General features: G+C 43.2%; 5 protein-coding genes across 8 annotated transcripts; 2 read left to right on the top strand and 3 right to left on the bottom strand.

Annotated features, from left to right (window-relative positions):
- Positions 1-1854: 1854 nt before the first annotated feature.
- On the bottom strand, positions 1855-6480 carry LOC148414271 (acyl-coenzyme A thioesterase 3-like). 2 transcript variants are annotated; one of them, XM_088430492.1, is made up of 5 exons: positions 6289-6480; positions 5013-5522; positions 4130-4317; positions 3610-3980; positions 1855-3095 (listed from the first exon to the last, which is right to left on the bottom strand). In XM_088430492.1, exons 2-5 carry the CDS (start codon positions 5482-5484, stop codon positions 2858-2860), a joined length of 1269 nt encoding a protein of 422 aa, XP_088286618.1. In that variant the 5' UTR covers positions 5485-5522; positions 6289-6480; the 3' UTR covers positions 1855-2857. The 2 variants fall into 2 exon arrangements, with proteins under 2 accessions (XP_088286618.1, XP_088286617.1); XM_088430491.1 differs by having other exon boundaries at positions 5013-5490.
- A 445-nt stretch (positions 6481-6925) lies between these two features.
- Positions 6926-9516, top strand: sdr39u1 (short chain dehydrogenase/reductase family 39U, member 1). The gene is made up of 6 exons (XM_088430522.1): positions 6926-7071; positions 7599-7705; positions 7798-7880; positions 8108-8229; positions 8329-8481; positions 8874-9516. The coding sequence occupies exons 1-6, from the start codon at positions 7056-7058 to the stop codon at positions 9302-9304; spliced, it is 912 nt and encodes a 303-aa protein (XP_088286648.1). The 5' UTR covers positions 6926-7055; the 3' UTR covers positions 9305-9516.
- Positions 9517-9833: 317 nt separating this feature from the next.
- On the bottom strand, positions 9834-13399 carry mettl17 (methyltransferase like 17). The gene is made up of 13 exons (XM_088430521.1): positions 13228-13399; positions 12783-12924; positions 12216-12365; positions 12042-12129; positions 11858-11939; positions 11716-11789; positions 11076-11170; positions 10920-10990; positions 10672-10779; positions 10493-10612; positions 10325-10411; positions 10048-10244; positions 9834-9967 (listed from the first exon to the last, which is right to left on the bottom strand). The coding sequence occupies exons 1-13, from the start codon at positions 13300-13302 to the stop codon at positions 9856-9858; spliced, it is 1401 nt and encodes a 466-aa protein (XP_088286647.1). The 5' UTR covers positions 13303-13399; the 3' UTR covers positions 9834-9855.
- Positions 13400-13641: 242 nt separating this feature from the next.
- Positions 13642-20771, top strand: parp2 (poly (ADP-ribose) polymerase 2). 2 transcript variants are annotated; one of them, XM_088430319.1, is made up of 17 exons: positions 13642-13851; positions 14615-14824; positions 15128-15301; positions 15467-15534; positions 15651-15701; positions 15786-15882; positions 16071-16146; positions 16227-16329; positions 17027-17180; positions 17359-17497; positions 17668-17731; positions 18213-18359; positions 18444-18571; positions 18657-18756; positions 18978-19076; positions 19153-19277; positions 19787-20771. In XM_088430319.1, exons 1-17 carry the CDS (start codon positions 13782-13784, stop codon positions 19959-19961), a joined length of 1980 nt encoding a protein of 659 aa, XP_088286445.1. In that variant the 5' UTR covers positions 13642-13781; the 3' UTR covers positions 19962-20771. The 2 variants fall into 2 exon arrangements, with proteins under 2 accessions (XP_088286445.1, XP_088286444.1); XM_088430318.1 differs by having other exon boundaries at positions 13644-13851; positions 15464-15534.
- Positions 20297-24407, bottom strand: LOC148414267 (protein lifeguard 1). 2 transcript variants are annotated; one of them, XM_088430321.1, is made up of 6 exons: positions 24313-24407; positions 22692-22965; positions 22193-22393; positions 21824-21952; positions 21605-21748; positions 20298-21231 (listed from the first exon to the last, which is right to left on the bottom strand). In XM_088430321.1, the coding sequence occupies exons 2-6, from the start codon at positions 22962-22964 to the stop codon at positions 21097-21099; spliced, it is 882 nt and encodes a 293-aa protein (XP_088286447.1). In that variant the 5' UTR covers position 22965; positions 24313-24407; the 3' UTR covers positions 20298-21096. The 2 variants fall into 2 exon arrangements, with proteins under 2 accessions (XP_088286446.1, XP_088286447.1); XM_088430320.1 differs by having other exon boundaries at positions 20297-21231; positions 21605-21952.
- Positions 24408-25156: the final 749 nt, after the last annotated feature.

Raw genomic sequence — 25156 nt, 5'->3', positions numbered from 1 at the left:
GCCAAGATTCAAATTACATTTATTTCCGACTTTTAAACGCGACGATTGGTCATCATCGGTGTGACGTTACTTTGTTTTTCTTCTTCTTGTAGCAAAACAGACACACGGCAAAACAGTACGCTGTCGTTTAATAGCGCGCTCTAGCGGCTTTATGGAATATTGTCGCCCGTTCCTGGCAAGGATGTAAACGAGGAAAAAATAGGAGTCAAACTGGGCGTCAAACGGCAAGTCAACTGTCTGCTTCTCCACAAACGCAAGCTAACATTTAAATCTATTTCCGAGTTTTCAGCGCGACGATTGGTCATCATCAGTGTGATTATATATATATATATATATATATATATATATATATATATATATATATATATATATATATATATATATATATATATATATATATATATATATACAGTATATATATACATACAATGGTAAATGCAGCGCCTCCTGCTGTCTGTAATGAAAAACGGTCGATATCTTACACATTATCCCTTTAACATTAATTGTGGTTGTAGCTTTCAATGCAAGGCTATTTTATGTTTTAATGTATTGATGTTTTATTTTATCTATCTTATATAGTATTTCAGAACCCCTTAGCATTAATAAGAATGATCAGTGTGGTGCAGTTAGTGAATTTCAAATGATGTATGAATGTGGATCATTTTCCACTCATTCGAAAAAAAAGTCAATTTGTCCCACTGCATATGTCACTTCAACCTGATCTAGATGGCGCGCTCTCAAAAGCCATGTGAGCCTTCATTTTTTTGAACACATCCTTCCTTTTTACCATAAAAACAATGTCACCCAGCTCTGAAGCAAAATTTTTCAAGTACATGTCAGACTTATGTTCCACCAACACACAGCGTACACCTGCTAACATAGTTAAAAGAGCTAGCAAGCTAACATTACCAACCAATTTCACAACGGAAGTAAACAAGAACAACAAAATAAAGCAAGAGCCAAAAATATGTAGTTTGGTCACAGAGACTTGTTTTTACTAACTAAAACTGTTTTAAAGAACTGCTTCTTTATCATAACGCTCATGGTTGAGGAAAATATTTAGCGACTAAATAATGGAGCTTTTTGACGACGACGCGGGTCTTGCAAACACATTTCAAAATGAATCCATTTTTCAAAATATATAAACTCATTCAATGCCAGGGACAAGTATTAGTACTAGAATTGTTGAACTAACTCCTCTTTCACGTATAGACACGCAAAACAGAGCGGCTTCTTTTCAACTCCGAATTGTTTGCAGAAAAATGTAAACGCAATGTCGAGGATAACGCAGCTGCAGGTGCGTCATTTATTTATTCATCCGTGTGGATTCAAGTCTCGTGTTCTATGTGTTCTTTTTCAATTTTCTTTCTGCTTTTTCTTGCAAACATTCGGGAGTTAGTGAGAAGCCACTTTTTTCGCGTGTTTGTTGATAAACATCGCAGCTAGACAATTAAACAATCTCCAAGTTGCTTGAGACGAATCTGAAGTCAGGAAACAAAACCGTCAAAAACAAACTTGATCCAAAATGAGCTCAAAGCGTAAGTAACTAAGTGGCTGCATATTTTGAGTGAATGGTTTAACTTTTGATATTGTTAAATGTATTCAGCGCGATTAAAGAGGGTTACCCAGACCTAATAGAAAATCTGGGTGAAAATGTGTTTCATGTTATTGTATTTGTTTTCACAGCGTGCGACTTTTCTTTTCAGGTGTAGCGCGGGTCTTCATGGACTGATCGATTTTTCTTTTTTTCACCGCAGCTGCATCACAACCGTATCTGTCTTAATTGAGACTGTCAAACTCATTACACATCATAATTTGTGTAATGTGTCAAACATCGAAATAAAGAGCTCGAGATCCGCAAAATAGCCATTTTATTTTTTTACAATTATTATACATGTTTTAAGGCTGTAAAATGTTTCACAATCCACTTGAAACACTTTCTCAGACAGGAATCAACATTTTCTCAAATTTGTCTCATTTAAACATCTCAAAGTTAAAAAAATTCGTAGATTGGACACATAAGAAATTAATAGTAACAGATGTATTTCACATATCGCCAACCTAAACTAAACATTTTGACCATGATTCAACATTGAATTAGCCTCTTTCGCAATGTGGGATGACATACATGCCGTTAAAAAAAAAAAAAAAAAGCAAAATTGTACAAAACTGAAAAGAAAAAAAAAAACATTTCTAGAATAATGTCCGATTAATACAAATCGTTACGCAAAACATAACGGCAATGTTACTGTAACATTAGGACGAATTAAGTTATACTTTCCACGAAAATCAAATCATTAAAAAAACAGCATTAAAAACAGAAGAAAAGCAGACTAATAGCATCCCTAGAGGTATGAAGAGGCATTACAAACGTATGTGGTGTGAAATAATGTTCTTTTATGGGGCAATGGCATGTCATTACTTTCTTTCTTTTTTTTTAAGAATGCTACAGTTTGCGATGATACTGTAGTGCTGTATCTGTAACAGGATCTAACCAGAATACTCATCTTTCCAGAATAAGTAATTTTACGGTGCAAGTAGTTCATTGGGTATTACTAGTGCTTGAATGTAAGTTAAAAAAAAAAAAAAGAAAGAAAAATCCAGCCAGCGGTTGTAATGCATGGAAGCAGGGCTTTTTAGAATAACATTGACTTTGAGCACATTAGCATCCCCAGAGGCATCGCAAACATATCTGAATTAATATTAGTAGAATTAAGTAGCGCTCTGTCAATACTTGCAATCAATTAAGTTTGTCATTTTTAATTATTCTTACTACTACCACTACTTCTATTACTGTTTGATTTTAAAAGTTTTTTTTTTTGAAGTCTGATTTTTGCACCATTTCGAATGACCGAGCTTACAATTTGGCTTTGGCGTTCGCGTGAGCGCAGCTCAGCCGGCTCTTGAAGAACTCCTCCACTTTGTTCCAGGCCCGGACCTCGGCGTGGGAGTGGGCTCGGGGATCACCGCCCCACAAGACGGGTATGCGCAGGAACCCGTGTATGCCCGAGTGGCAGTGGGGCCCGTAGGGTGGCTCCAAGTGATGTCCGGCCCGCGGGTAGCACACCGTCTCCACGTTACTCTTGCCGGCCCGCCTGAGTCACCCAAAGAAAAAAAAAAAAGTCACATTGAGAGAATGAACTCATTCAATCCCAAAAACGTGCTTTTACGTTTTTTTTTAAAGAGTGCAGAAATGCAACGCCAGGTTCGTCCCCCCCTAGAATTTAGCTAAAGGAGGGTCTAAAAACAGCTAATCAATTATGTAGGAACTACTTTAGTTAATCGATCACTTTGGGTGATTATGTATTCCAGTAATCAACGATTTTGTTTTTAAGTACTAATGAAGATTTACTTTAGGTCATCGTATTTTTAGACACCCCTTAGCAAAATTGTTGATAAAAAATCTAAAAGCATAAGTACCTGGGATTGCATATGTATGGGTTTTTTTTTCAAATCTTTTAAAGTTTTGCCAGAGTGTCTAAAATTCGCAGGTACTAATCAATTAAAGTCATTGATTAAAATTGTACTATAAAAAAAGGTACTATAAAGGTTCTTTATCGATAAAAACACAAACGTTTTTGGTGGTGAAGAATAAGAAGAAGCGATTGCCTGAGTCGCGCCGCCATACTCTCCATGAAGGTCCGAGAGTCAAAGTTGAGGCCGTCTTCCGAAGCCAGGAAGAGGAAGTCGGCGGAGGCTTTCTCCACGGGGACCCGGCTCGTCCTGTTCTCTTCGCCGTCGGGGTCGGAGACGCCGAACTTGACGATGTTGGCGCCGTCGGCGGCGGCGACGATCTCGTCCGTGTTCAAGGCCACGGCGGAAAGGACCTGCCGACCCCGGTAGCGCAAAGGGTATCCGATGTTGGCGCTGCAAGCGTTGATCCAGACCACGGCGCGCACGCCCGGCACGAAGGACGCCAAGGACAGAGAGATGTCGCCCGCTTTGCAACCCCCGATCACGCCCAGCCCCTCGCTGCCAACCTGGAAATTCAATCAATGAAGTCAAATGCATAAAACACAATTGAGAAAAGAAGTTCTCCTCGCTCCTCCGAAGCCTAAAACAACACCGGCGCTGCACAAATAACAGGAAGAAGAGTTGCCGGCGACGTGAGCGTTGAGAGTGTAGCCACCTTAGGGTGCCGCTGTAAGAAATTCAGAGCTTCCTGGAAGCAATCCAGCTCCAGGTACTGGATGTTGGTGGGCTTGTCGTACAAGATGGGCATGCTCATCGCCACAAAGCCCTTGTTGGCCAACAGGCTGGGCCGCTTTTCCGACGGAGTGGTAAACAAATCCAGCACGCCCGGGAACGGACCTTCACCTGCGGCAGTCACATAACGTCGTCGTCTCAAGGTTAAGACTTTCGCGACAAGACCTCCTAATATGGCGGCCTTTCGAAAATGGCTGGAACCGCATTGGACTCGGCGGCTCGGGCGATTAGCAGGTTTCTCCCCCCAACGCACCTGATTCAATCATTTGAATCTTTTTTTCCTGCGAGAAGCATCGAAAATTTGCATGATACCGGGCTATTTGCCTATCTCCTGAAGCCTTAAGAAGAAAAGCGGGCACCTAACCTAATCACAGGCACCGCGACATAATCTCAGGAGGGAACAGTATGGGCTCCGTCGCCACGGTCCTGAGAAAGAAGGTGGCGGTGACTGATAGTATATGGACTTTCACCTACCTCCCCCGCAATCACACACTGATTGTTACCTTGCTGCCATAATGTCTTTTCTAACCTTTCAGAGCAGCAAGCGATTTTGAAACTTAGGCCAACGCTAACGGATAAACGAGAGCGGACGGAAATTGAATGCAGAGCGGTAGGAGATCGGTCAGCTGTGCGCGACTTTGTGTGCACTCCTCGCGAGTAAAAAGAGTTTAAGCCCCTTGTCTTCCTTCTTGTTTGTTATTAAATGTTGTAGTCTGCCTGAACCTGATTTCTCTGCGTTCTTGAACTGACATTAGTCTTAAAAGAAGTGGTGTCAAACATCTAGTTTGAAATGAAGTGGCTCTAACCTGGCGGCGTGAACAACACGACGGTATACTTGTTGAGCTTGACGACCTCCCGTGTGACGCCCTCCCCCATCAGGAACCTCTCGTTGGTGGCCTCCGCCAGGGCGCCTCCGCGCTCCTCCTCCTCCACGTCCACGCCGTCGTGGACTGAGAACTTGACCAGGTGGGGACTCAGCGCCTTATTCCACTGGAAGTATTTATAGGGTACGGTGGCTCGCATGGACCACAGCAGGCCCATGGGCTCCACGCCTTCGTAGGTGCCGCAGAGGGCGCCGTCCCGGCGGAGGTCCAGCTCCCCGCCGCCATCCGCTCGATAGATGGCTGCCGAACGGTAGACCACCCCCAGCTCATCTGTGGTCCGGGCTCTCAGGGTAACCACCTGCCCCGATGCCAGACCGGCCACCTTCACGTGGACGGGCTCGTCGAAAAGGCAGCGGGCGCTCGGGAGAAGACGGAGGCGCACTTGGGACGACATGCTTAGCTTCAGGGGAGCGAGGGAGGAGGCGTCAGTGACTGCATTGGATGGCCATACAAAAATAAGCATTTTTCGATTTCACTGTATGGATTACAGTTGCCCATCCATCAATACAGCAGACAGCCGTTCAAAAGCTACGCTGTATGGCTGAAAGCATCTTTTGAGTCTGGTACTGTCTATCTTTTCCAGGAAAAGGGGTTAAAGTATCCTTACATCTTTATTTCTCCGCATCACACGTTCATGTGCCACTTTTGTTTCTATTTTTTGTTGTATATTTTTACTGTGTTCTCGGGTTTCTTGTCGACAGTCAAGTCGCAAACGAGCCGTTTTGTTTCACCTATTTTTTTGATCAGTAGAACACTTTTACAATTTCCATGTGGCTGATGACGAATCTGCAGCCAGGAAACACAAATTCAACACAAATTAATACCAGACCCACGTAAAAAATATAACATTTTAAACATAACTCTTATAACCTCTACGTCTCGATGCCGAAAACGTCATTATGAAAACTTAAGTCCAGTCGGTAGAGTGTTTTGCAGAATTCGTCGACAGCAAAATCTTACTTATTATGCGGCCTGAACCGTGTTTGAACTTGAGTCAAATCGAGTGTCATCAACACGAAGCTGCAGTTGAAGGGCAAAGATTCGAAAAACGAAGATGACGGTCTGTGCAACTATCAAACGAAAGACTGCATTTTTGTCATTTTTACTGAGCTAAAGTGTGTTGTACTAGCTGCCTTTACTAAATGCTTGAAAAAGTGCAACAGCGCTGATTTTCCCGGACAAAAACTAGATAAGTTACCTTGAAGGACAAAAGTTGTGTCACTGCGGTCTGCGACTTTCCTTCGTTGGAAAAACGTTATTAAAACTCACAGTTGTCGCTACTAATTGTATTTGCATGCATTTTATGTGCACATTTAAATCAAATTTAACGGGAAATTGGTTTGGCTCAAGTTTTGGATAAAGTCGCGCATGCGCAAACCAAAATACTTGAACTTTGCCCAGGTTTTGAAAAACCGTTCGATTGATGTTATTACGTACAATCCACATCCACAATGTTTCAGGCAAGGGAACGAACTCGAAGAAGTTCATATAGAGAAGTGATAACACTCAAAATGTCAAAAACACTCAACCGTTTCGAGCTTTGCTTTAAATCTATTTGACAAGAAGTAGTTATAGATGCCACCCACAAGACGGCGGTATTGCACAAGTATTTTCAAAAACAAGAGAAGAAAACCAAACGAAGAGAAGGTAAATATGTCATGTAGTGTTTATGCGTGTATTAACATTTAAAGACTATTTATTAATTAGTTTAAAGAATATTTCAATAGTTGTATAATTACAAGATAAAACTGTCGTCGACAATTGCGGTAATGAGTGATGACATAATTTCGGGCCCCGTGGACTACAAATTGACGTCAAGAGCTTGACTACGGAGTTTTGGTAGGACCAAAAGGAAAAGGAGTAGAGTCGCCGTCCTCGGAGTGACATAAATTAGTGGTTCTGACGCCACATTTCTTCCATTAATACTATCACAGGACTACTGCATTTTATTACAATTGATATATCATGAGAGTCGTCATAGGTATGTAAGCCTCACGACTTAATTTTTTTTCGGCGAAGGAAGGTCAATGTGTGTCACTGCAATGGTTCGTGCTAGTTGTGGTTAGCATTCGCATATTGTACTTTCAGTATATTTTGTGTAACTCCTGGTAGAAAAAAAAAAACCCACACACATCACAGTAAGCAATATTAAAGTTTTAAAACGTGCCCCACCCCCAAGTTAACTCGATTGTTTTATAAACATGTGTATACGCATGCGCACTTTATGACAATCATTACCAGGCATTGCATTTCAGGGATAGTCGGGCATCAGAGCGTCCTCATAATCTAAATTTATTTATTTTAACAAAGAATGAGTGAGATTAAATAAATATGCTTTTGCACACTCCCGTTCAAGCTTGGCTGAGTTGATTCTATTGTTAAGTTGTATATTGTTTGTGCATCGCCTAAAATAAATGAATGAATAAAAGTGATCTGAAAAGTATCTATCCATCCATTCATTCATTCAATTAACTAATCTGACTTTTTACCTATCTGACTTCCACGTAGGTGGTGGATCTGGTTTCGTGGGTCGTGAGGTGACACGTTTGCTGCGTGACAAAGGCCATGAAGTCACCTTGATCTCCCGCCATCCTGGCCCTGGAAGGATAACATGGGTACAATGATCTAGAAGTGATGAATGATGAGTAAACATTTTGTCCGTATTTGAATGCATCACAACCTGGCTTTTCCTTTTTACGTCCCACAGGGTGAGTTAAAGTCATCCGGCCTCCCGCCATGTGAGGGGGCTGTCAACTTGGCAGGAGAGAATCTTATGAACCCGCTGCGATGGTGAGCAACACTATTGTATGAAGCAACCGTCCACCTGAAATATGTGGGGGAAATGACAATGTAACTTTGCACAGTGAAAATAAAACAATGCTGGATATTCTTCTTTGCCATATACACTCTCCATGTCACAATTGTTGCAGTCACTCCTCTCACCTTGCATAAAAGAACTGAAAACAACGACTACTAACCCAGAATCAAAACAAGTGATCATGTTCATTTTGTTTCAGGTGGAACGAAAGCTACAAGAAAGATTTGTTTACTAGCCGCATCGACAGCACAAAAGCTCTGTCTGATGCTATCGCCGCGTCCCCGAGTCCTCCACATTCTTGGGTTCTGGTGTCGGGCGTCGGTAAGTTTGTCAAAAAATTCATTCTTTGATGCTGAACGCTAGTGAGAGTAGCCACTGTTTTGTTTTGAAAATGCTGTCGATTTTGTTTTGTGACTACAGCGTGCTACAAACCCAGTCTGGCTACAGAGTACACGGAGGACAGCGAGTGGACGCCGTTTGATTTGCTTTCCAGGCTGGTAAAAGAGTGGGAAGCTGCTGCACTACTGCCAGAAAGCATGACAAAGACCACCAAGCAAGTGGTCATCAGACCCGGTGTGTAGGAAATTACAGTGCGGTATTCCCTCGTTTTCGTGGTTAATGGGGAAAAAGTGAAAGACCGCAAAGTAGCGTCACCCAACATGATAACAAGCAGTGTTTACACTTGAAATTCCAATGTATTACAAAAGAAATCGAGGTAGCGGTTGAGTTGCATCTACTCTTGTCCTCACTGGGTGATGGTCGCGCTGGGAGCCAATCAGGTGTCTCGGAAGAGTGTCCATTTCATTATAATTATAATATTTGGCTGTCACTAATAATGCTACTTTTTCAATTGATAGTTAAAAAAAAATACAAAAATCTCACATTTCTGGAAGATAATTCCTGATCAAAAGATTTTTTTCATAAGTGCTTTGACATGCCCCGTTTTTTGGTCCTCCCTCCACCAGGGGCGGTGTTGGGCCGTGACGGCGGCGCCATGAAGCAAATGCTCCTTCCCTTCTGGCTGGGCCTGGGTGGCACACTGGGCTCAGGCCAGCAGCCCTTCCCGTGGATCCACGTGTCAGACCTGGCCGGTATCATCGCCCAATCCTTGGAGCCACCGTCTTGTGATGTGCCGCCCTGCTCCCGCCAGGTCCTCAACGGGGTGGCACCTGCCCTCAACACCAACTACGAATTCACTAAGGAGCTGGGTCGGCTGCTGAGGCGCCCCACAATCTTCCCTGTGCCCGCTTTTGTGCTCAACACTCTGTTGGGCTCAGAGAGAGCCGTTGTACTAGCTCAGGGCCAGAAGGTGGTACCCAAAAGGACTTTGGAGAGTGGGTTTCAGTACAAGTACCCGGACTTGACGTCGGCTCTCAAAGAAATTGTGGCCTGTTAAACAAAAACATATACCCTAAAAAACCTCACTGTTAACCAATAGGGAGCAATGTATTGCCATTAAAACAACTTTGGTGGCTTGTTTACAGGAAGAAAAGTGGCGAAGCCAACTTTGTTAGCATGATTAGCTTCAGTCACTCAAAAGAAAATCATTTTAAATAAGAATGTGTTCATACTGTATGAAAGGAAATTACAAATAAATAATTAAATGTATTTGTATCACTGTGTTACATAAGCTACATATGCTATGCTAACTTATATTTGAGCGTGGGTTGTGAGAGCGCAGTATAACGCTAACTTTATTGGCATGAGACATAAATCAGCAGTTTCATCCTAAGCGTGAGTTGTTTGAGCAAAGAATATTACCAAATATTTTGGATTCCTTCCCGCTATTCATTGGTCCTTTAGCAATTTAGATTAGTGTAATACCAAGAAAAGATATTGTTCCTTGCCTGGAAGGAATGCTAACTTCCTTAGCATAAGTTGGAAGTTAGAGATAACATATATGAAATATGAGAATGATCACTTCATTAGCAGCTTGTTTCTTCTTTATTAGCATGTTGTTGGTTCCCCGTCCTCTTCGTTTTGGTCGTCGCGATCGATATTCTGCGCTAGAGGAAGTCTGTCACCCCATTCACTGCTCCGGGCACAGCGGTAAACGTCGCTAAATGGAAAAAAAGAATACGACGGTTTCTTGAGGAGAGCACCGATTAAGCGTCAAACATTAGCTGCGAACTAGCTCACCGTCCGTGCTTGCTGGCGGTCACCACCAAATGATGCAGGCGTCCATCCGAGCGACACAGCCGACAGTGCACGTGCCTCGTCCTGGCCTGTGGGGGCGCTATCAACCTGGACCAGTTCACCGTTGCATCTTCCTCTAGGGGGCGGTGCTGCTCTCGGGTCATAATTAGGTAGCTGAACTTCTCTGTCTGACTGTTGTGCTGAAACCAAAATTAACAATAGTAATTAGTGCGTCGTAAGTCACTTAGTATGGGTTTTTTGTCAACATTTAAATACCTACCCCGTGTAGGGGTATGTACACCTGCTGGAAGTTGCAAGGCATGATGGATTCTAGCGCAAGTTTGGGACACGTGGCTTCGTGAGGACACTAAAATAAAAACGACAAAAAAAGTTGAGACGGGTCACAATAGCCCATTGCATCAATCAATATAAATGATTTGAATAATACCGGAGCAAACACTGAAGCAGGTCTGGTGTCGTGGACAATTTTGTCTTTATTCTGTAGTAGTGTGTGTCGGGCCTCCAATAGAATCTGATGACCTTCTTTGGTGCCGTTTTCCACCAACAACTGAAACAAAAACACTCTGCAGTATTCCATTTGATTTGATTCTAGTCTCTGCCACCTACCAGGTAGGAGGCAGTCTTCCTCCACAGCGTGATTACGGCTTCTTCCCGCTCCTTTGCGGTGGGAATTTCTGATAACGTGAAAGCCGATGCCACCAAATCAAATTGCACCTGAGAAAGAAAAGTGGCCCCCGTTCAGCTCTGTAATGACGCCGCCCATTGCTCGGCTAAGTCAGGAAGACGCCGCCCATTGCTCGGCTAAGTCAGGAAGCTTCCTAAAATGGTTCCAGGCTGGCTGGTCGAGATCTCACCTTTGGGGATACGGGGAGAAACTGCCTGAAGTAAACGTGTTTAATGTGAGCTTCGGCGTGTTCGTCGTCACCTTGGCAACCACAAAATACAGTTAAACCCAATCTAATAGAGCAGATTGTATTATTACCAATTTGTTAGTGCAAGAGAGCCTGTACCTTTAAGAAGCCGTTCAGCCAAAATGTTCATGTGACCTGAGCTGTCCACACATACCAACTCCTTCAGAGTTGCAGACCAGCAAGCATGAGACGCCCTGAGTAAAGGACATACACAATTTGGATCCCCGCAAAGGTTTTAATGCTCAAGGTGCTCTTAGTTTGGTTTTAACCCCTCCCCCTTTTTCTTAGAACCGCGACTAAGTCAGGAGGTTTCGATTTCAAAAAAGATCAAGTAAAAGTGGACCACTTCCTGTTCACATTGCACAATTGAAGCTGGTGAATTACCGAAAGACCAATTGAGTGTCTTACCAAAATCTCCCAGATATAAAACACACCCTTAATTTTGGGGGCAAATTCTGGTATTTTCTATGTTACCGAGTATAAGACGCATATAACACTTTGGCAACAATGCAAAAACTAGGGCAAAACAGAATAATCCTCATCATCCTAACCTCTTCATCTTTTCTTGTATTCATATTCATATTGTATTCATGTATTCAAAAAAGTTTTGGCCTTCATTTTTGGGGAAATAAAGTGTGTTATTTATTAGGGGAATTACAGTGATTTTTCTGAGCCAGTAAATGATTGGATCTAGTTTGCATTCCAAATAAAAACAAAAAAAAACTTTGAATACACTTACCAGGCAACGGTTCCCAGCCCAGACCCAAAATCCAGGAGGGACTGAGGAGCAAAGGTGGGATCGCGTTTCTTTATCTGAAAGTGGCAATAACAACAAACGTCAAATATTAAGAATGACTTCTTGACAGCAATTTTTGATAGACCTCATTCAGAGCCCTCCTCACGGCAGCGTAGCCGCCGGCCATCCTGGCCTCCATGTAGACTATGCCGAGCTCCTCGTCATACCTTAAAAAAATATGACAAACGTGGTGATTATGCAATTAATAAAGTAGAAAATACTGCATATGTTTGCATCCGCAAAGGAATACAAATAGCGCATTCATGTACTTCAAAGGAGTCCAGTGATACAATGTTCGCCGAAGCTCCGACAACACGGCTTTCTTGATGCGGTCGGCCACCGCTTCTTCGTCTAAATCTATACAGTATTGTGAAAAGAAGACACAAACATGAGAAAATGTATTCATATATTTGTGAACATTAAGATCAGAAGTATATGGACACCTCCATTTTTCTCCATAGCCTTCTTCCACAGCTCCTTCTCCAGACTCATGGCCTTCTTCCTCACCGCCAAATCCTCCACTGCTCGCTTTCTGCTCCACAGGAAGTTGGTCAGCTTCTGAGCGCGTTCGGGAAGCTTCGACACCTGAGACCCTAAGAAATTATATCACGTAAATAATGCAGTTTCGAGCTGTAAAAGTGCCTAAAATGGTTCCTTGCCAAGCAAAGACAATAAACTACCACAACTGGGTTCCTTTTACAAGCCAAATCATTACAATACAGTTCACCGTCCAGATAAGGCATAAAGTTAGCAAAACTAGTTCATTGCTTGGCAAATTTTTAGGGTATCAACGATGATTACTCATAAAGTTATGCCGTTTTTTGTCATTCTTTTTTTCAAGAACAAAGAAACGGACTCTATCTTAGATAAGACATGGAAGTACCCTATCCAGTTAAATCGTTAGATTCATTGTCCAAATAATCATTAACAGCCAATTTGTTAGGAGAATAATTATACTTTCTCTTATTCAAATATATCATCATGGTGGCAAAAATGGTTTTAGAACATACTGTGGATTATTGAGCGGGCGGCCACCAGGAGTTCATCGGGTAGGCGCAGGGTTTTGAGGTGGGTCACTCCCGGGTGTCGTTTGTGTGGCTGTCCTTTAAGGAAATCCGCGTTGGGCTTGGGATTTGCGACAGCACTCAAGCCCTGGGAACCAGATCAAACCAGGCAACAGTTAAGTTAGTTGGCGCATTTGACAAGATCCAAAACAAATGTTTTTGCCCGGTGGAGCCATAATGCTTTGCGGTATATCCAACGAAAAAGTTTGCGGTCCGGTTTACTGTACTGTTATAGGCAAACGGGTTATGAAACGTAAACCGATATTCGTGAAACCATTTAATGACTAACATAAATAAAGGAATAAACTACATTACGTGACTGAATTTGACAATGGGCAAACTAGCTCGTGGGCGATGCTACGTTCAATGACCTCTCCCAAAGTGACCTCACCCTGCTTGCCGCTATCCTCTTCACAACACTCGCACGCTGGCATAAGACGCAAAAAACGTAGGCCCGTGTCGCCATGTCAAATTATCTCAACAAATACTTATGAAACGAGATTAAATGAGGGTGAAACTTTCAGCCACATTATGTGAGCGCACATTTTCTTGATTCGTCGGCAAAATAACTCCGAGTAATGGGCAACGCGGAACGAATGTTCAGCACACCGCGTTCCTGGTACTAAATTTATAAATAGTCACACCCTAAGCCACCAGTTGTACTATCGTGAAAAACTTATTGATTGTTGATGTCTTTATTTTTCAATCTTTTGAAGATTCAAACGAGCTTGACCAGTGCGTATGCGATAGAATAACTCTTCCACGTCCTCCTTTCCAAAACGTCCAAGTTAAGCATCTGTCTTTCGTTGGCGATCTCTGGCGTTGCCGGCTGTCTGAACAGGAAATGGAAAGTTTCCCGCCCACTTTCTATTCAACGAGTTTTGTTTACATCGAGTGGTGCGAAGCTAACATTGTTAATAATAAGAATCGATTTTATCAGCCGTCATGAGGCGGTCAAAGGGGAGATCTAGAAGCACAACCGTGCCAGGAAACGAGGAAAGACAGTCTGAGAAAGGTTAGTATTTCCTCGCAAGCACATAAACGCCATGGTACTCTTTTGACGCTTAAAGCTTAATTTGCTATTCACGATTTACATAGAAATATGTTAACAACACTAACATGCTCTTTGTGTGTGTGTAACTGGTTAAGTCGGCGGACCTTTTAGTTTCGCGTTAAACGTGTTTATTGTCCACACAATGCCCTATACATTTCGCATTGAATGTCATGAATTGGGGGTAAGTGGACATACAGTACTTTAAAACAATGACGCGTGACATATTTATGACGTTAGTGTTGACGTAATATCAAAATATGCTATCAGTAACAGCAGCATTATTGATTTCTTCGTTTCTGAGCATTTTTGCTCATGCAAGTGTCAACTATTAAAGGGGAAGTCAACCCTGAATTTTACTTAATATGTTTTATGCGGCTCCAAAGGGCATTCTGATTAACATTGCACTGGTGGGAGATGAAGCAAACAACATCACACTTACTCAGGGCTCAGTTAACAACCAGTCACGGCTCACTTGTTTTCTCAGTTAGGTCAAGTGACAGCCGCACGCTGAGCTGTGATTGGTTGTTACCTGAACCCTACGAAATTGTGATGTCATTTTCAGTCGCTTATAATGTTTCTTTGCTTGCATATGCGATATGTCATGGAATTATGGTTTACTATGTCATTTAGGGACCATAAATAAAAAGTCTTCCTGGCCATGCTGTGTCATGAAGAAACCAAAAATGGTTCCTTAACTCAGCTAACTAAGGTGATGTGTCTGTAGTGTGGCAGTGGCAAGACGACGAAGGGCAGTGGGAGACATACTCTCCATCCGACTGTGCCCTGCTGGATTCGGCCATGACCTCTGGGAAAACCTGCGTGTCCATGACTTTGGGTTCGGGGTCAGTCTACCAGGTGGACCTGAAGAAGCTGGTCCAAGTCAACACTGTAACCAAATACAAGCGGAAGATCCGCTTGCAGATGCTAAAAACAGGTGAGGGTTAATTAAGATACCGTGTTTTCCAGACTATAAGCCAAACCCGTACATGAGCTGCATTTTCAAAAGTTGAACAAGGTCATAACATCAGATATTTGTGCAGGAAGATATTTTAAAATAGTAATAAAAAACATACATTCAGAGTCATGGGAAAACCCCCAAACCACGCAAGAGTAAAACAGCATAATAGTCGTTCGAAATTAATTACAAAAAAATAATCCTGCACATATTATGTGTATGCGGAAATTGAGCATATGTGAGGGTTAAAATGCTCCGATTCTTGTACAATGTTTCCGGCAGGTTCTGATGATACAGAAGGAGACCCCAGTGCTGCCAATGGGGGTCCGGTGGAGGTGAAACAGGAAGAGGAAGAGAGTGAGAAGCAACCCAGCAAAGGCAAAAGGAAACGAGGCAAAAGCGCTAGTCAGGCCAGTGCCACAAACAAGAAACTTAAGGAAGAGATGCCCAGTGAAGGTGCGTCCAATGAGCACGCTTGGCATGCATGCGCAGACAAAAAGAGTCTGAGGCACTTTGCCTTTGTTTACAGGCTGTAACAAAAGCCGTTTTTAGCCATTTTCCCCACTTTCCCATGCGTCTGCATACTCAAATTCAAGGCGTGTTTCCCGATCATTCCAGAAGTTGTGAAAATGGTCGTCATGAAGGGCAAAGCGCCGGTGGACACGGAATGCAAAGCCAAGCTCGGGAAGGTAGGACTCGCGCCGTGCACTGCAGTGACTAAAGCTTACGCTGGGAGACGTTTGGGTTGCGGTTAGTGTGAGGAAGCTGCTTAGTTTCACCAAAGTTTATTTCATCTTTTGGCCAGGCTCACGTTTACAGCGAAGGAGCAGATGTTTATGACGTGATGCTGAACCAAGTAAATTTCTTTGTGGTTTGATTTGAGGCTGAGCATATGCACAGACGCTCTTTGATTTTGTCGGGGTTTCGTTTGTTTCTGCAGACCAACCTTCAGTTCAACAACAACAAATATTACTTGATCCAGCTGCTTGAGGATGACGCGGCTAAGGTGTACAGTGTGTGGATGAGATGGGGCAGAGGTGAGTGCTTCATTTTCATCCGGCCTCTATAAAATCGTTTCATTCGGAAGTTTCTTCAAGATCATTGTCTTTGGTATTTAAAAAGTAAACAACAAGACGTTGCAATCGCTGCACATTCTAGCGAAAGAGAAAAATACCCCGAATCTGAATCTCCTTTTGTTTTAAATGAACCCTTTGGTGCCCCCCAGTGGGCAAAGTGGGTCAGTCCAGCCTGACGGCATGCGGCGGAGATGTTCTGAAGGCCAAAGACATCTTCAAGAAGAAGTGAGACGAATGTTTACTCTTTTAAACTGTTACGGTTATATGTGGGATTGTTTTAATCGTCATACTTTTTGGGGGTTTAGGTTCTTAGACAAGACCAAAAATGCGTGGGAGCACAGAGGAAGTTTTGAGAAGGTGGCTGGAAAGTACGACATGGTCTACATGGACTACAGCACAAGTTCAAAGGTGTTTTTTAAGGATTATTGTTTTTCATCCATTTTGTATTCACCCCCTTTTCATCGTGTTTTTCCCTCATTTAATCTGCTTTACATTAACCATTAAGTTCCTTGTTTCTTCATTCCTTTTTCTAATGTTTCTGTTTTGTTTTTCATTTTCCATTTTATCCTTTTTTTCATTCATCGTTTCCCCTTTTTCACACTCTTACTTTTTCAAATATATTTTTCGCGTTGTTCCAATTTTCCCCAATTTTTCCTCTTTCCTCTTTATTTTTTAACATCAAATTTCTATTGAATTATTATATAGCATTTCTTTTCTTGTCTCTTTTGCTCATTTGTTTGAAATAAGGAGTCACAGAATTACTGCGATGGCTTAATCACGGTCATAGTTAAGGTGTTCATTCATACAATCGTGTTTGTTTCATTTTGAATCTCTGAGTTTATGCTTTTTCCATGATTAGATGTATTTTTATGCATTTAACCCTAACCCTAACACAGAAGCAGCTTAAGTTCGGCCTACCACGTCAGTGCAAAGCACCCAGCTGTGACTTTTACAGTTTTCCATTTTTTAAAATCCCTTCTCCCCCTCTTCCCCATTTTTCACCCTTTGTTCACTAGATTTAGGCAATGAGAACAAAACTCGCTGAATTTAAGTGCCTTCATGTCTGTCTGATCCTTCCCCCTTTTTTTTTTTTTTTTTTTTGCAGGAAGAGAAGGCGGCACCCGCGGTCGGCGACGTGCCGAAGAAGATCTCCACGCTGAACACCAAGGTCCAATCTCTGCTGGAACTCATCTGTGACGTCAAAGCAATGGAGGAGGTGGTGCTGGAAATGAAGTTTGACACTCGCAAGGCTCCTCTCGGTCAGTCCAAAAGGAACTGCATGGTTTAGTTTTGTGTATAGATTATTTTAAATTTGATGGCTGGAGTGTAAAATGTCCTCCAATTCTGGAATGACCCATACCCTGTTGCTCTTGTAGCGACCGGTCTCATTCAAAAAAAAAAGCAAATATTTTGCTTTTCTTTTGCGTTCCACCGAAGGCAAGCTGACCTTAGAGCAGATCAGCGCCGGCTACACGGCCCTCAAGAAGATCGAGGCGTGTCTGAAGAAGAAAGATATGGGCCGCGAGCTGGTGGAAGCTTGCAATCAGTTCTACACTCGCATCCCGCATGATTTTGGGTAAGGCGAATACAACTTTATAGTAACATATCGTCGAAAGGTAGTGAGTCATTTCACCGGATGGTTCAGGCAAAAAGTCCAAATTGAATAGGCCATTATTTTAAGAAGTCAATGTATTTATTTACCAGTATTTATTTATTTTTTTACCTTCTACCCTTTTTTTCCCCAAGACTAAAAACGCCGCCTCTCATTCGAACGGAAGAAGAGCTGAAGAGGAAGATCGAATTGTTAGAGGTAACGTTTTGAGTTCCAATCCAGCCGCACCCATCGGGCAATTTGCCGATACGGCGGAAATCCTCCGTCTCCTGTGATTAAAAATCCGAACAAACAAACCACCCTCCGCTTGTTCCATTGATTGTTGCGAATGTCCCGGACGGACACTACCCCCCCCAATTGTCCTTCCGGAGCAAAAAAAAAATGTGGATTGAGTCACAGGTTTCCCAATTCCACGACTGGTTTAAAGGGCAAGGGAAACGACAAGAGGCCACAAAAAGATGAGGACAGCACACAAGAAAGTGCCTCAGCAGCAGCAAAGCGCGTCCGCCCAGAGCCAAGCGGGAAAGCTAGCTGATGAGCTCATCATTTGTCGGGGAGAGACATTATATAGAGAAACATGGAAATAATGCGGATCCTGTCTTGTGGTGACATTGAATATAGGTGGGGTCTGCAATTAGCACAAAGCTTTTCAAAAATGTCATTTGATTGTGCCGCCCAGGCCCTTAGCGACATCCAGATCGCGGTGAAAATGGTGGAAAGCGGCGGCGGCGGCGGCGAGGGTCCCGATGAGCATCCTCTGGACCGCCACTACCGTTCACTCAATTGCCTGCTTGACCCCTTGGACCCTCTCAGCGAAGAGTACAAGGTCAGCTTTTGCTGCATTTCCAACTCCTGTTGGACGTTTTTTGACATTTTTCTGTTTTGTGTTGTTGATTTTTTTCACGCGAAGGTGATTGAAAAGTATCTGCATTCCACGCACGCATCCACGCACAGTGACTACACCATGAGCGTGCAGGACATCTTCGCCGTGGAACGTGACGGCGAGAGCAGCGCATTTTTGTCTGACGTCCACAACAGGTTTGGCGGGAATAGTGGCCGGGAAAACCGATGGCTGTCTGCCACCCTAATCAATGACTTTGTTTGTTTTGTTTTTTCATGGCAGGATGCTGCTGTGGCACGGGTCTCGTCTTTCCAACTGGGTGGGCATCCTCAGTCAGGGGCTGAGGGTGGCACCCCCAGAAGCACCTGTCACGGGTTACATGGTAGGAACAATGATGTTGTGAGCACAGGCTTTATTGAAAATAATCAGTCAACTATGTCCTTTAAGAACAGTGATTTTCACAGCAATTTTTTCACCATTTCTTACCTACACTAATTCTGTCTAATTTGTACACGCTATTTTTTGTCTTGCGTATTTTTATGTCATTTACTTCTTAAGATGTTATTTAACCCAAACCCTAAGCTGCCGTTGCGGTTGTTGCAGTTCGGCAAAGGCATCTACTTCGCTGACATGTCATCCAAGAGCGCCAACTACTGCTTCGCCAGGAACCACAATCAAGTGGGACTGCTGCTGCTGTGTGAGGTATCTGACCCGCAACTGTCGGCGACTGTCCTGTTTCTACGTTTGCTCGACCGGTCGCCCACGCGGGTACGTGCAGGTCGCCTTGGGAGACAGTAACGAGCTGCTGGACGCAGACTACAACGCCGACAACCTGCCCGCGGGCAAACACAGCACCAAGGGCATCGGGAGAACCGGGCCCGACCCCCAGAATTTTGTTACTCTGTAAGTACTTGTTCTCTGTGCCCTGGGTCCATTGAACCCAGGAGCATACGATTAGTTCTGGGGCATGGTAAACCTTGCTCTTATGTTTGTTTCCCATGAACAGATACTCTTCGGGTCAGTTGGACCCACTGTTGTGTTGTGAAAATAAGACTGATCCTGGGTCGGTTTGACCTCGGCCGTACCTAACTCTTATTTTAGGTTTGTTGCTCAAGAGGAGCTATGCTGTTCCCGGGACCGATTTCACTCTGAAAAAGCAAAACAATTTGACCCCATCCTATTTAAACCAACTGTCCGGTTCAGGCAACCTAGAACATTTATCGAACAACAAACCAGAAAGAAGACAAGTAGTTTTTACTCGCGAGGAGGGCGGACATTTGTTCATTTGCGGCCAAAAAATCATATTGAGAAGTGTTTGCTTACATTTCATTGGCTTAAATTAAGAATTTCAGACATGTTTCTGAACTCCAACCCTTCTTAAAACAGTATTGTTCTTTTCCAACAATTCGCAGGAATGGCGCGACGGTTCCGATGGGTCCGGGCGTCAAGACAACGCAGAAGGCGGCCGCGTCGTCTCAGGGCGGCGCTTATTCGCTCCTGTACAACGAGTTCATTGTGTACAACCCGGCCCAGGCGCGCATGCGCTACCTGCTGAGAGTCAACTTCAACTACGCCTCCTTGTGGTAACCTCAATGATTTCATAACGTTCTTTTACGGGACAGTTTCCTGCTTATTAACGTGCCTCACGCAAAGGAATGTCGCAAAAAATCCAAGTTACCATCTGCACTATTTTAGTGTGAAATTCTGCATATGGAACTTGATTCACTGTAGGTATACATTGAATGTCGCAAGTGTTTACATGGAACGCCCCTCACGCTGGGAGCTAAAGGTTGTCACAACTTTGCTTCGGGAGGAACTTCAAAATAAAAGCGTTCCAAGGCCATCTGCTTGAAACTAAAACACTGCTTTTCTACATCTGGCACCGTGTAAGGACGTTCCGTAAAAAGCACTGCTGCGCGCGTACGTCTGACAAATGTGTGAAACTTACTGTATAGGTGGGGAGGGGTGAGGTGAGGGCAGATACAGCAGAGATGACTTTCATGCAAAAACGGGCGAGGGGGAAGTTGGCAGAGTGACCTGCCATGCAGAAATGGGCGGGGGAGTCCAGAGGTTGAAGCCCCACTCAAAGCACGTTTTGTCCTCCAAAAGAGACTCTTATACCTCCATACTACCATTAAGAGAAAGGTACATGCACATTTCACACTCTTTTTTTACTACAGTATATATAACAGTTTTATTTTCATAAAAGGGACCGATTTGATTGTCGACTGCTTTAGAAATGTGACAAAAAATTGTATTTGCCTCATCCACTTTGAACCGAAAGGCTTGATATAGCAGTATTTATCAAACCCTTTGATCGCTACATGAAATTGCTATGTCTAATAATATGAAGTAAAACAATAATTACCATGGCCCTTACAAACAATTCTGTTTTTTTTTTTTCTTGAATAAATTCTTGAAAGATGAATTCCAGTGTGAAAGCTCAACACAGGCTTGGAACCGCCAAGCTATTTTGACACTCAAAATGGAATCGCTTATTCCAGGCTTGAAACCCAAACCGGGCATCTTGAAACCTCCCTTTAAATTCTCAACCCTAGGGTCAAACTTTCACTCGGAGCCTAAACTACAGTACTATATATACTGGACGTAAGATGAAAAATGACATTTGAATTTTGAGTTGGAACTGTCACGACCGTTGAGAAACGGGGAAAAAAAAAGCAGAAGTGAGGGTTGGGAGAAGGCGGAGTCGCGCGGTGGTGTTTCAGTGCTTCCCCATAAGGTAGATGAAGATGAGCATGATGTCCAGGTAGATAATCAGAGCCGCGCTGACGTACTCCTCGGGGTTCAGGCGGTGGTTCAGCGCACCCGTCATCAGCTGGACGTCACACATCAGGAACTGAGCCGGGAAGACGGAACGGTTCTTAGGTCTCCTTGCGAACCCTAATTCGGACTCTTAAAAAAAATCCCCAAATGTGTTTGAAACTACAAGACACTCTTGAAACTTAAAGGGGCCGGAACAAAAAAAGAATGTATTTTTTAAGTTACCGTTTATAGGACGCACCTGTACTTTTGGCCTTTATTTGGGGGAAAAAGAAGTGTGCTCATTTGGGGTCATTTGATTCATCTAGGTCGCGAAACCCTAATCCGATTTTGACCATCCAACCCTCGATTCCCCCGTAATTTATAGCCCTGAAAATCCACGGTGACGATTGACTCCCTAAATCCAAACGCGAAATGCTAATCCGTACTTTGGTACGTGGAGTTCTTACCAGAGCGTACACCAGGGCGCCCAAGCAGCCGTAGCAAACCTGAGGTATGTACGCATAGTAGACGCCACTGAAAATGCCGAACATCAGCAAGTCCACCGCCAGGATCAGCAAGAGGCCGTAGCAGCAGGAGAAATCATAGCGTGACTGCGAATCGATCCATCCCGTGTGAAAACGAGTTCCCCCGGAATATAAAAAGCTCAGGTTCCGGACGAGCCTGACCTGCGCCGAAAAGGCGATGATGCTGAGGGAGATGGCCAGGGTGGTCGCCATGGTGATGATGACGGCACGGGTGTCGTGGTAGGAGGCCATGGTACCCACCACGTACGACAGGGTCACCGTTACGATGGCCTGTGGACATTTCAAAAACAAAACTCTTTGTTCCCGCTCTGGGTTGACATCTTAGCCCGGGTTGAAAATCTTCAGATTGGGCTCCTCGAACCTTAACCTTCTCTTAAAACCTTAACTCGGCTCTAGAACAGACTCATTTGGCCGAACCGCGGGGTTAAAAAAAAAGCAACGAGAGGGTAGCTGGAGTTGATCCCTGAGGAGCGCCGCCACATATCTTTTTAGCAATTGGCGGGCACCCACCAAACCGATAATGTTCCAGGGGTATTTGCGACGGAGGGTCTTGGCGCAATTGAGGGCGATGCAGACCACGGCAAAGATGAGGAAGGAGCTGACGTAGATCCAAATGTTTTTCTGCACCGCCTTCTTCACCGCCGAAGAGAAGGTGAACACGCAAACCACGCTGAACGTGAACACCAACTGCAGGGTCAGGATACAAAATACCTAGCGTGGGAGACAAGCAAAAAATTGCGCTGTCAATATGGTTTGAAATTACAGGCTTCATCAATGAGATTCATAGCAAAAAACGTCGTTTTTTCAAATGCTTTATTTTTCCCAACTAACAAAGATTGCGGCTCTTTTGAACCGGGGCGCTCTTGCGCAAGGCGTTCCCAAGACGTCCTTAAGATATTCTGAAACAATCGTAATTATTCCGAAACCGTCTTGTTTTGGGCGCCCACCGAAGAAAGCACGACAACGGTTTTTCCGCCGTTCGGCTCGAAAGGTGCGGCGCCTCGCCGACCTTACGGACAAACGCCCTCCTGACGATCTTGTCGTCGAAAGCCGACGTCTCGGCCAGCGGGACCTCGTCCGCCCGGCCCTCCGTTTTGGCGTCGGGGTCGCCTCCCGTCGCGTCGCCTTCCGCCGTTTCACCTTTGGCCTCCGCGTCGTCCGATAAGTCTTGAGAATAGGGCGGCGGCTCTTGCGGCGCCGGTTCTTCGTACGGCGGCGGCGAGGGTTGAGCGGACGCTTCCGAAGCCGCCGGCTCCAACGTCGCGCCTCCTCGATCCGACATCCTAGCCGTTAAAAAGAATTGGAAAAAAAGATGGGTAGCCTACTTAGCGCTGTTTGGAAAGAGCTCATTTGAGTGACACCAAGCTATTTTGGGCAAAAGTGACAAGATGGCTTTTGGGCACAACGCTGACTTTGACACAAATATTTCTATTTTTGGTAGCGTCTGAGACATCTCAACAGTCCTTCCCTTTGATAAAACGTGAACAAAAATGTCTTTTTCAAGGCAAAAGAACAGTTTGCGGATGCTTGCAACTGCATTACAACAGTGCTCATTTGGCGTAATATAAAGAAGGGCGCTGTGTCAATAGCCATTCATTAAAAACAAAAAGTAGTGGATTAGAAGTCTTGTCACCGGCACACAACCTAAGTATTTTACTTGACAATAATTCTCGTCCGTGGCACTGAAAGACTTTGTAAGAAAACTGTCCCTATGTTGGAATATTTTGCTGTTTGTGCTCCGAAATAGTGACTGTCCGTGCCGGTGATTAGCACGTGGATAGCATTTTCTACTTTTTGTCATCTTTAAACCAAATTAAATGAATACATTGAAATCTGGAAAAAGTAGAACGGAAAAAAATATATACACATATATAAGTATTTTGGGTCCCAATTCTCGGACGAAAACTTTTCGGAATTTTTCATTCCACTTTTCCGCCACCGAGGATGTGAAACATGGTTGGTCAAGCCGATGTTGCGTCATGGCACCGGATTACCAAAGCTTCAAACGTCCGATGAATTCTTAACACTTTTTTTGAATACTTTTCGTATGCTCCATAACATAAAAATATATGTGTGTGTGTGTGTTTGTAGAGGGAAGTGTGGAGAGGGAAGGTTGCACCTTTCCTCTCCACACTCTTCCCTCTACCTCAAATTCACCATCATTCACAGATTTTCTGATTATTTAAAATAGAAACTAAAGCACCAAATTAATTTCATTGAATATGCATTACTTTCATTTTCGTAACTTATTGTATTCATTCAGAATGGGACCAATTTTAAAAATAGCTCTAATTGATTGAATAAATAGACTTGTGTATGTGTATATGTGTATATGTAAATTCATACACACGTAAATATGTATATTCACAAAGTATGCATATATGTTTCTGTATTTTATATAAATATAAATATATATATATATATATATATATATATATATATATATATATATATATTTTTTTTTTTTTATAAAAGTACTGTGAAAACACATGGCATAAATGAAAAGGCATGTTGAAGCCAAAACACTCGCAAAATAATCTTTTAAAATGAAATGATTTTAATCTCTGAATAATAAACCAAAAAGATGGTATTTAGTTCAATTATCAGTGGTGAGAAAGTGTGGAGCTTACCTTTTTTTATTTTGCTTCTTGTGTGCGGCTGACAACTCTAAGGTGCGAGACCACTTCCTGACCTGACGCTTTTGTAGGGGAGGTCAAAAAAAAAAAAAAAAAAAAAAAAGCCAATGGGAAACTTCAACGCTGCTGTTTGACACATCAAGCAGTAATATTTTCGATATATTTGAAAGGAAAGCTGAATGAACAAGCGCAAACCGTTCAAATATATAGGCGCTGTTTACTGAAATAAAAAAGGCTGTTTTGTGAAGTTAACAAGTTTGCGCATTTGCTGTGTGTGCGTACGCAAGAAAGTACAAATTGAAATGTAGTTGACGTGATGGAAGTGACACAACGTGAAGACACATCCTGTGGTGTCGCTCACTTTCATCAAGACTTGATGAAACAACTGCTTTTGCCTGTGAAATCTTGTTCCGTGTTGAAAAGAACAACCGGTGCAAGTTGGGAGCGCTGCGTAATAGGAAAAGATGGAGCTTGCGTCACCAAGTCAGCGCAAAGGCTTTTCCATTCCATTTCGCCGCATCGCGATTGTCATTGGACCGCGCGGGAAAATGACCTTGGCCCGGACTAGGAAAAAAACGCCTTTACTCTCCAAAGTCATATACTGTATTAAAAATCATTGTCGTGTTTCAAGAGGAGGCGGGAGATTTTAAGGAGGAAAAAAATCCATTTCAAGTCATGTAAAGTTCGGTTTTCTTCACAGCAGCTAATACGAAGAAATACATTTGGGAGGAATCTGGTTTTTATTGTGTATTAAGAGAAACATATTTATTGAAATGTTTGAAATTATTTCACACAACATGGACACACACACACACACACACACACACACACACATATA

Source organism: Hippichthys cyanospilos, chromosome 12 (assembly GCF_059441005.1).
Source record: "Hippichthys cyanospilos isolate Australia breed blue-spotted pipefish chromosome 12, RoL_Hcya_1.0, whole genome shotgun sequence".
NCBI lineage: Eukaryota > Metazoa > Chordata > Actinopteri > Syngnathiformes > Syngnathidae > Hippichthys > Hippichthys cyanospilos.
The sequence above is the reverse complement of the archived record's forward strand: the minus strand, read 5'-3'. Positions and strand labels throughout refer to the sequence as shown.

Excerpts from the sequence above, each read along its gene's own strand:
- LOC148414271 (XM_088430492.1), bottom strand. The coding sequence starts at position 5,484 with ATGTCGTCCCAAGTGCGCCTCCGTCTTCTCCCGAGCGCCCGCTGCCTT. Across the intron at positions 3,981-4,129 it reads TCTTACAGCGGCACCCTAAG|GTTGGCAGCGAGGGGCTGGG; the intron begins GTGGCTACACTC and ends TTGAATTTCCAG. Across the intron at positions 3,096-3,609 it reads AGTATGGCGGCGCGACTCAG|GCGGGCCGGCAAGAGTAACG; the intron begins GCAATCGCTTCT and ends TGGGTGACTCAG.
- sdr39u1 (XM_088430522.1), top strand. Across the intron at positions 7,881-8,107 it reads CTTATGAACCCGCTGCGATG|GTGGAACGAAAGCTACAAGA; the intron begins GTGAGCAACACT and ends ATTTTGTTTCAG. Across the intron at positions 8,230-8,328 it reads GGTTCTGGTGTCGGGCGTCG|CGTGCTACAAACCCAGTCTG; the intron begins GTAAGTTTGTCA and ends TTGTGACTACAG.
- mettl17 (XM_088430521.1), bottom strand. The coding sequence starts at position 13,302 with ATGGCGACACGGGCCTACGTTTTTTGCGTCTTATGCCAGCGTGCGAGT. Across the intron at positions 12,130-12,215 it reads GGCTATGGAGAAAAATGGAG|ATTTAGACGAAGAAGCGGTG; the intron begins GTGTCCATATAC and ends AATACTGTATAG. Across the intron at positions 10,245-10,324 it reads TGTACATACCCCTACACGGG|CACAACAGTCAGACAGAGAA; the intron begins GTAGGTATTTAA and ends TTTTGGTTTCAG.
- parp2 (XM_088430318.1), top strand. The coding sequence starts at position 13,782 with ATGAGGCGGTCAAAGGGGAGATCTAGAAGCACAACCGTGCCAGGAAAC. Across the intron at positions 14,825-15,127 it reads CTTGCAGATGCTAAAAACAG|GTTCTGATGATACAGAAGGA; the intron begins GTGAGGGTTAAT and ends TGTTTCCGGCAG. Across the intron at positions 15,535-15,650 it reads GCAAAGCCAAGCTCGGGAAG|GCTCACGTTTACAGCGAAGG; the intron begins GTAGGACTCGCG and ends TCTTTTGGCCAG.
- LOC148414267 (XM_088430320.1), bottom strand. The coding sequence starts at position 22,964 with ATGTCGGATCGAGGAGGCGCGACGTTGGAGCCGGCGGCTTCGGAAGCG. Across the intron at positions 22,394-22,691 it reads GGAGGGCGTTTGTCCGTAAG|GTATTTTGTATCCTGACCCT; the intron begins GTCGGCGAGGCG and ends CTCCCACGCTAG. Across the intron at positions 21,953-22,192 it reads CCTGGAACATTATCGGTTTG|GCCATCGTAACGGTGACCCT; the intron begins GTGGGTGCCCGC and ends AAATGTCCACAG.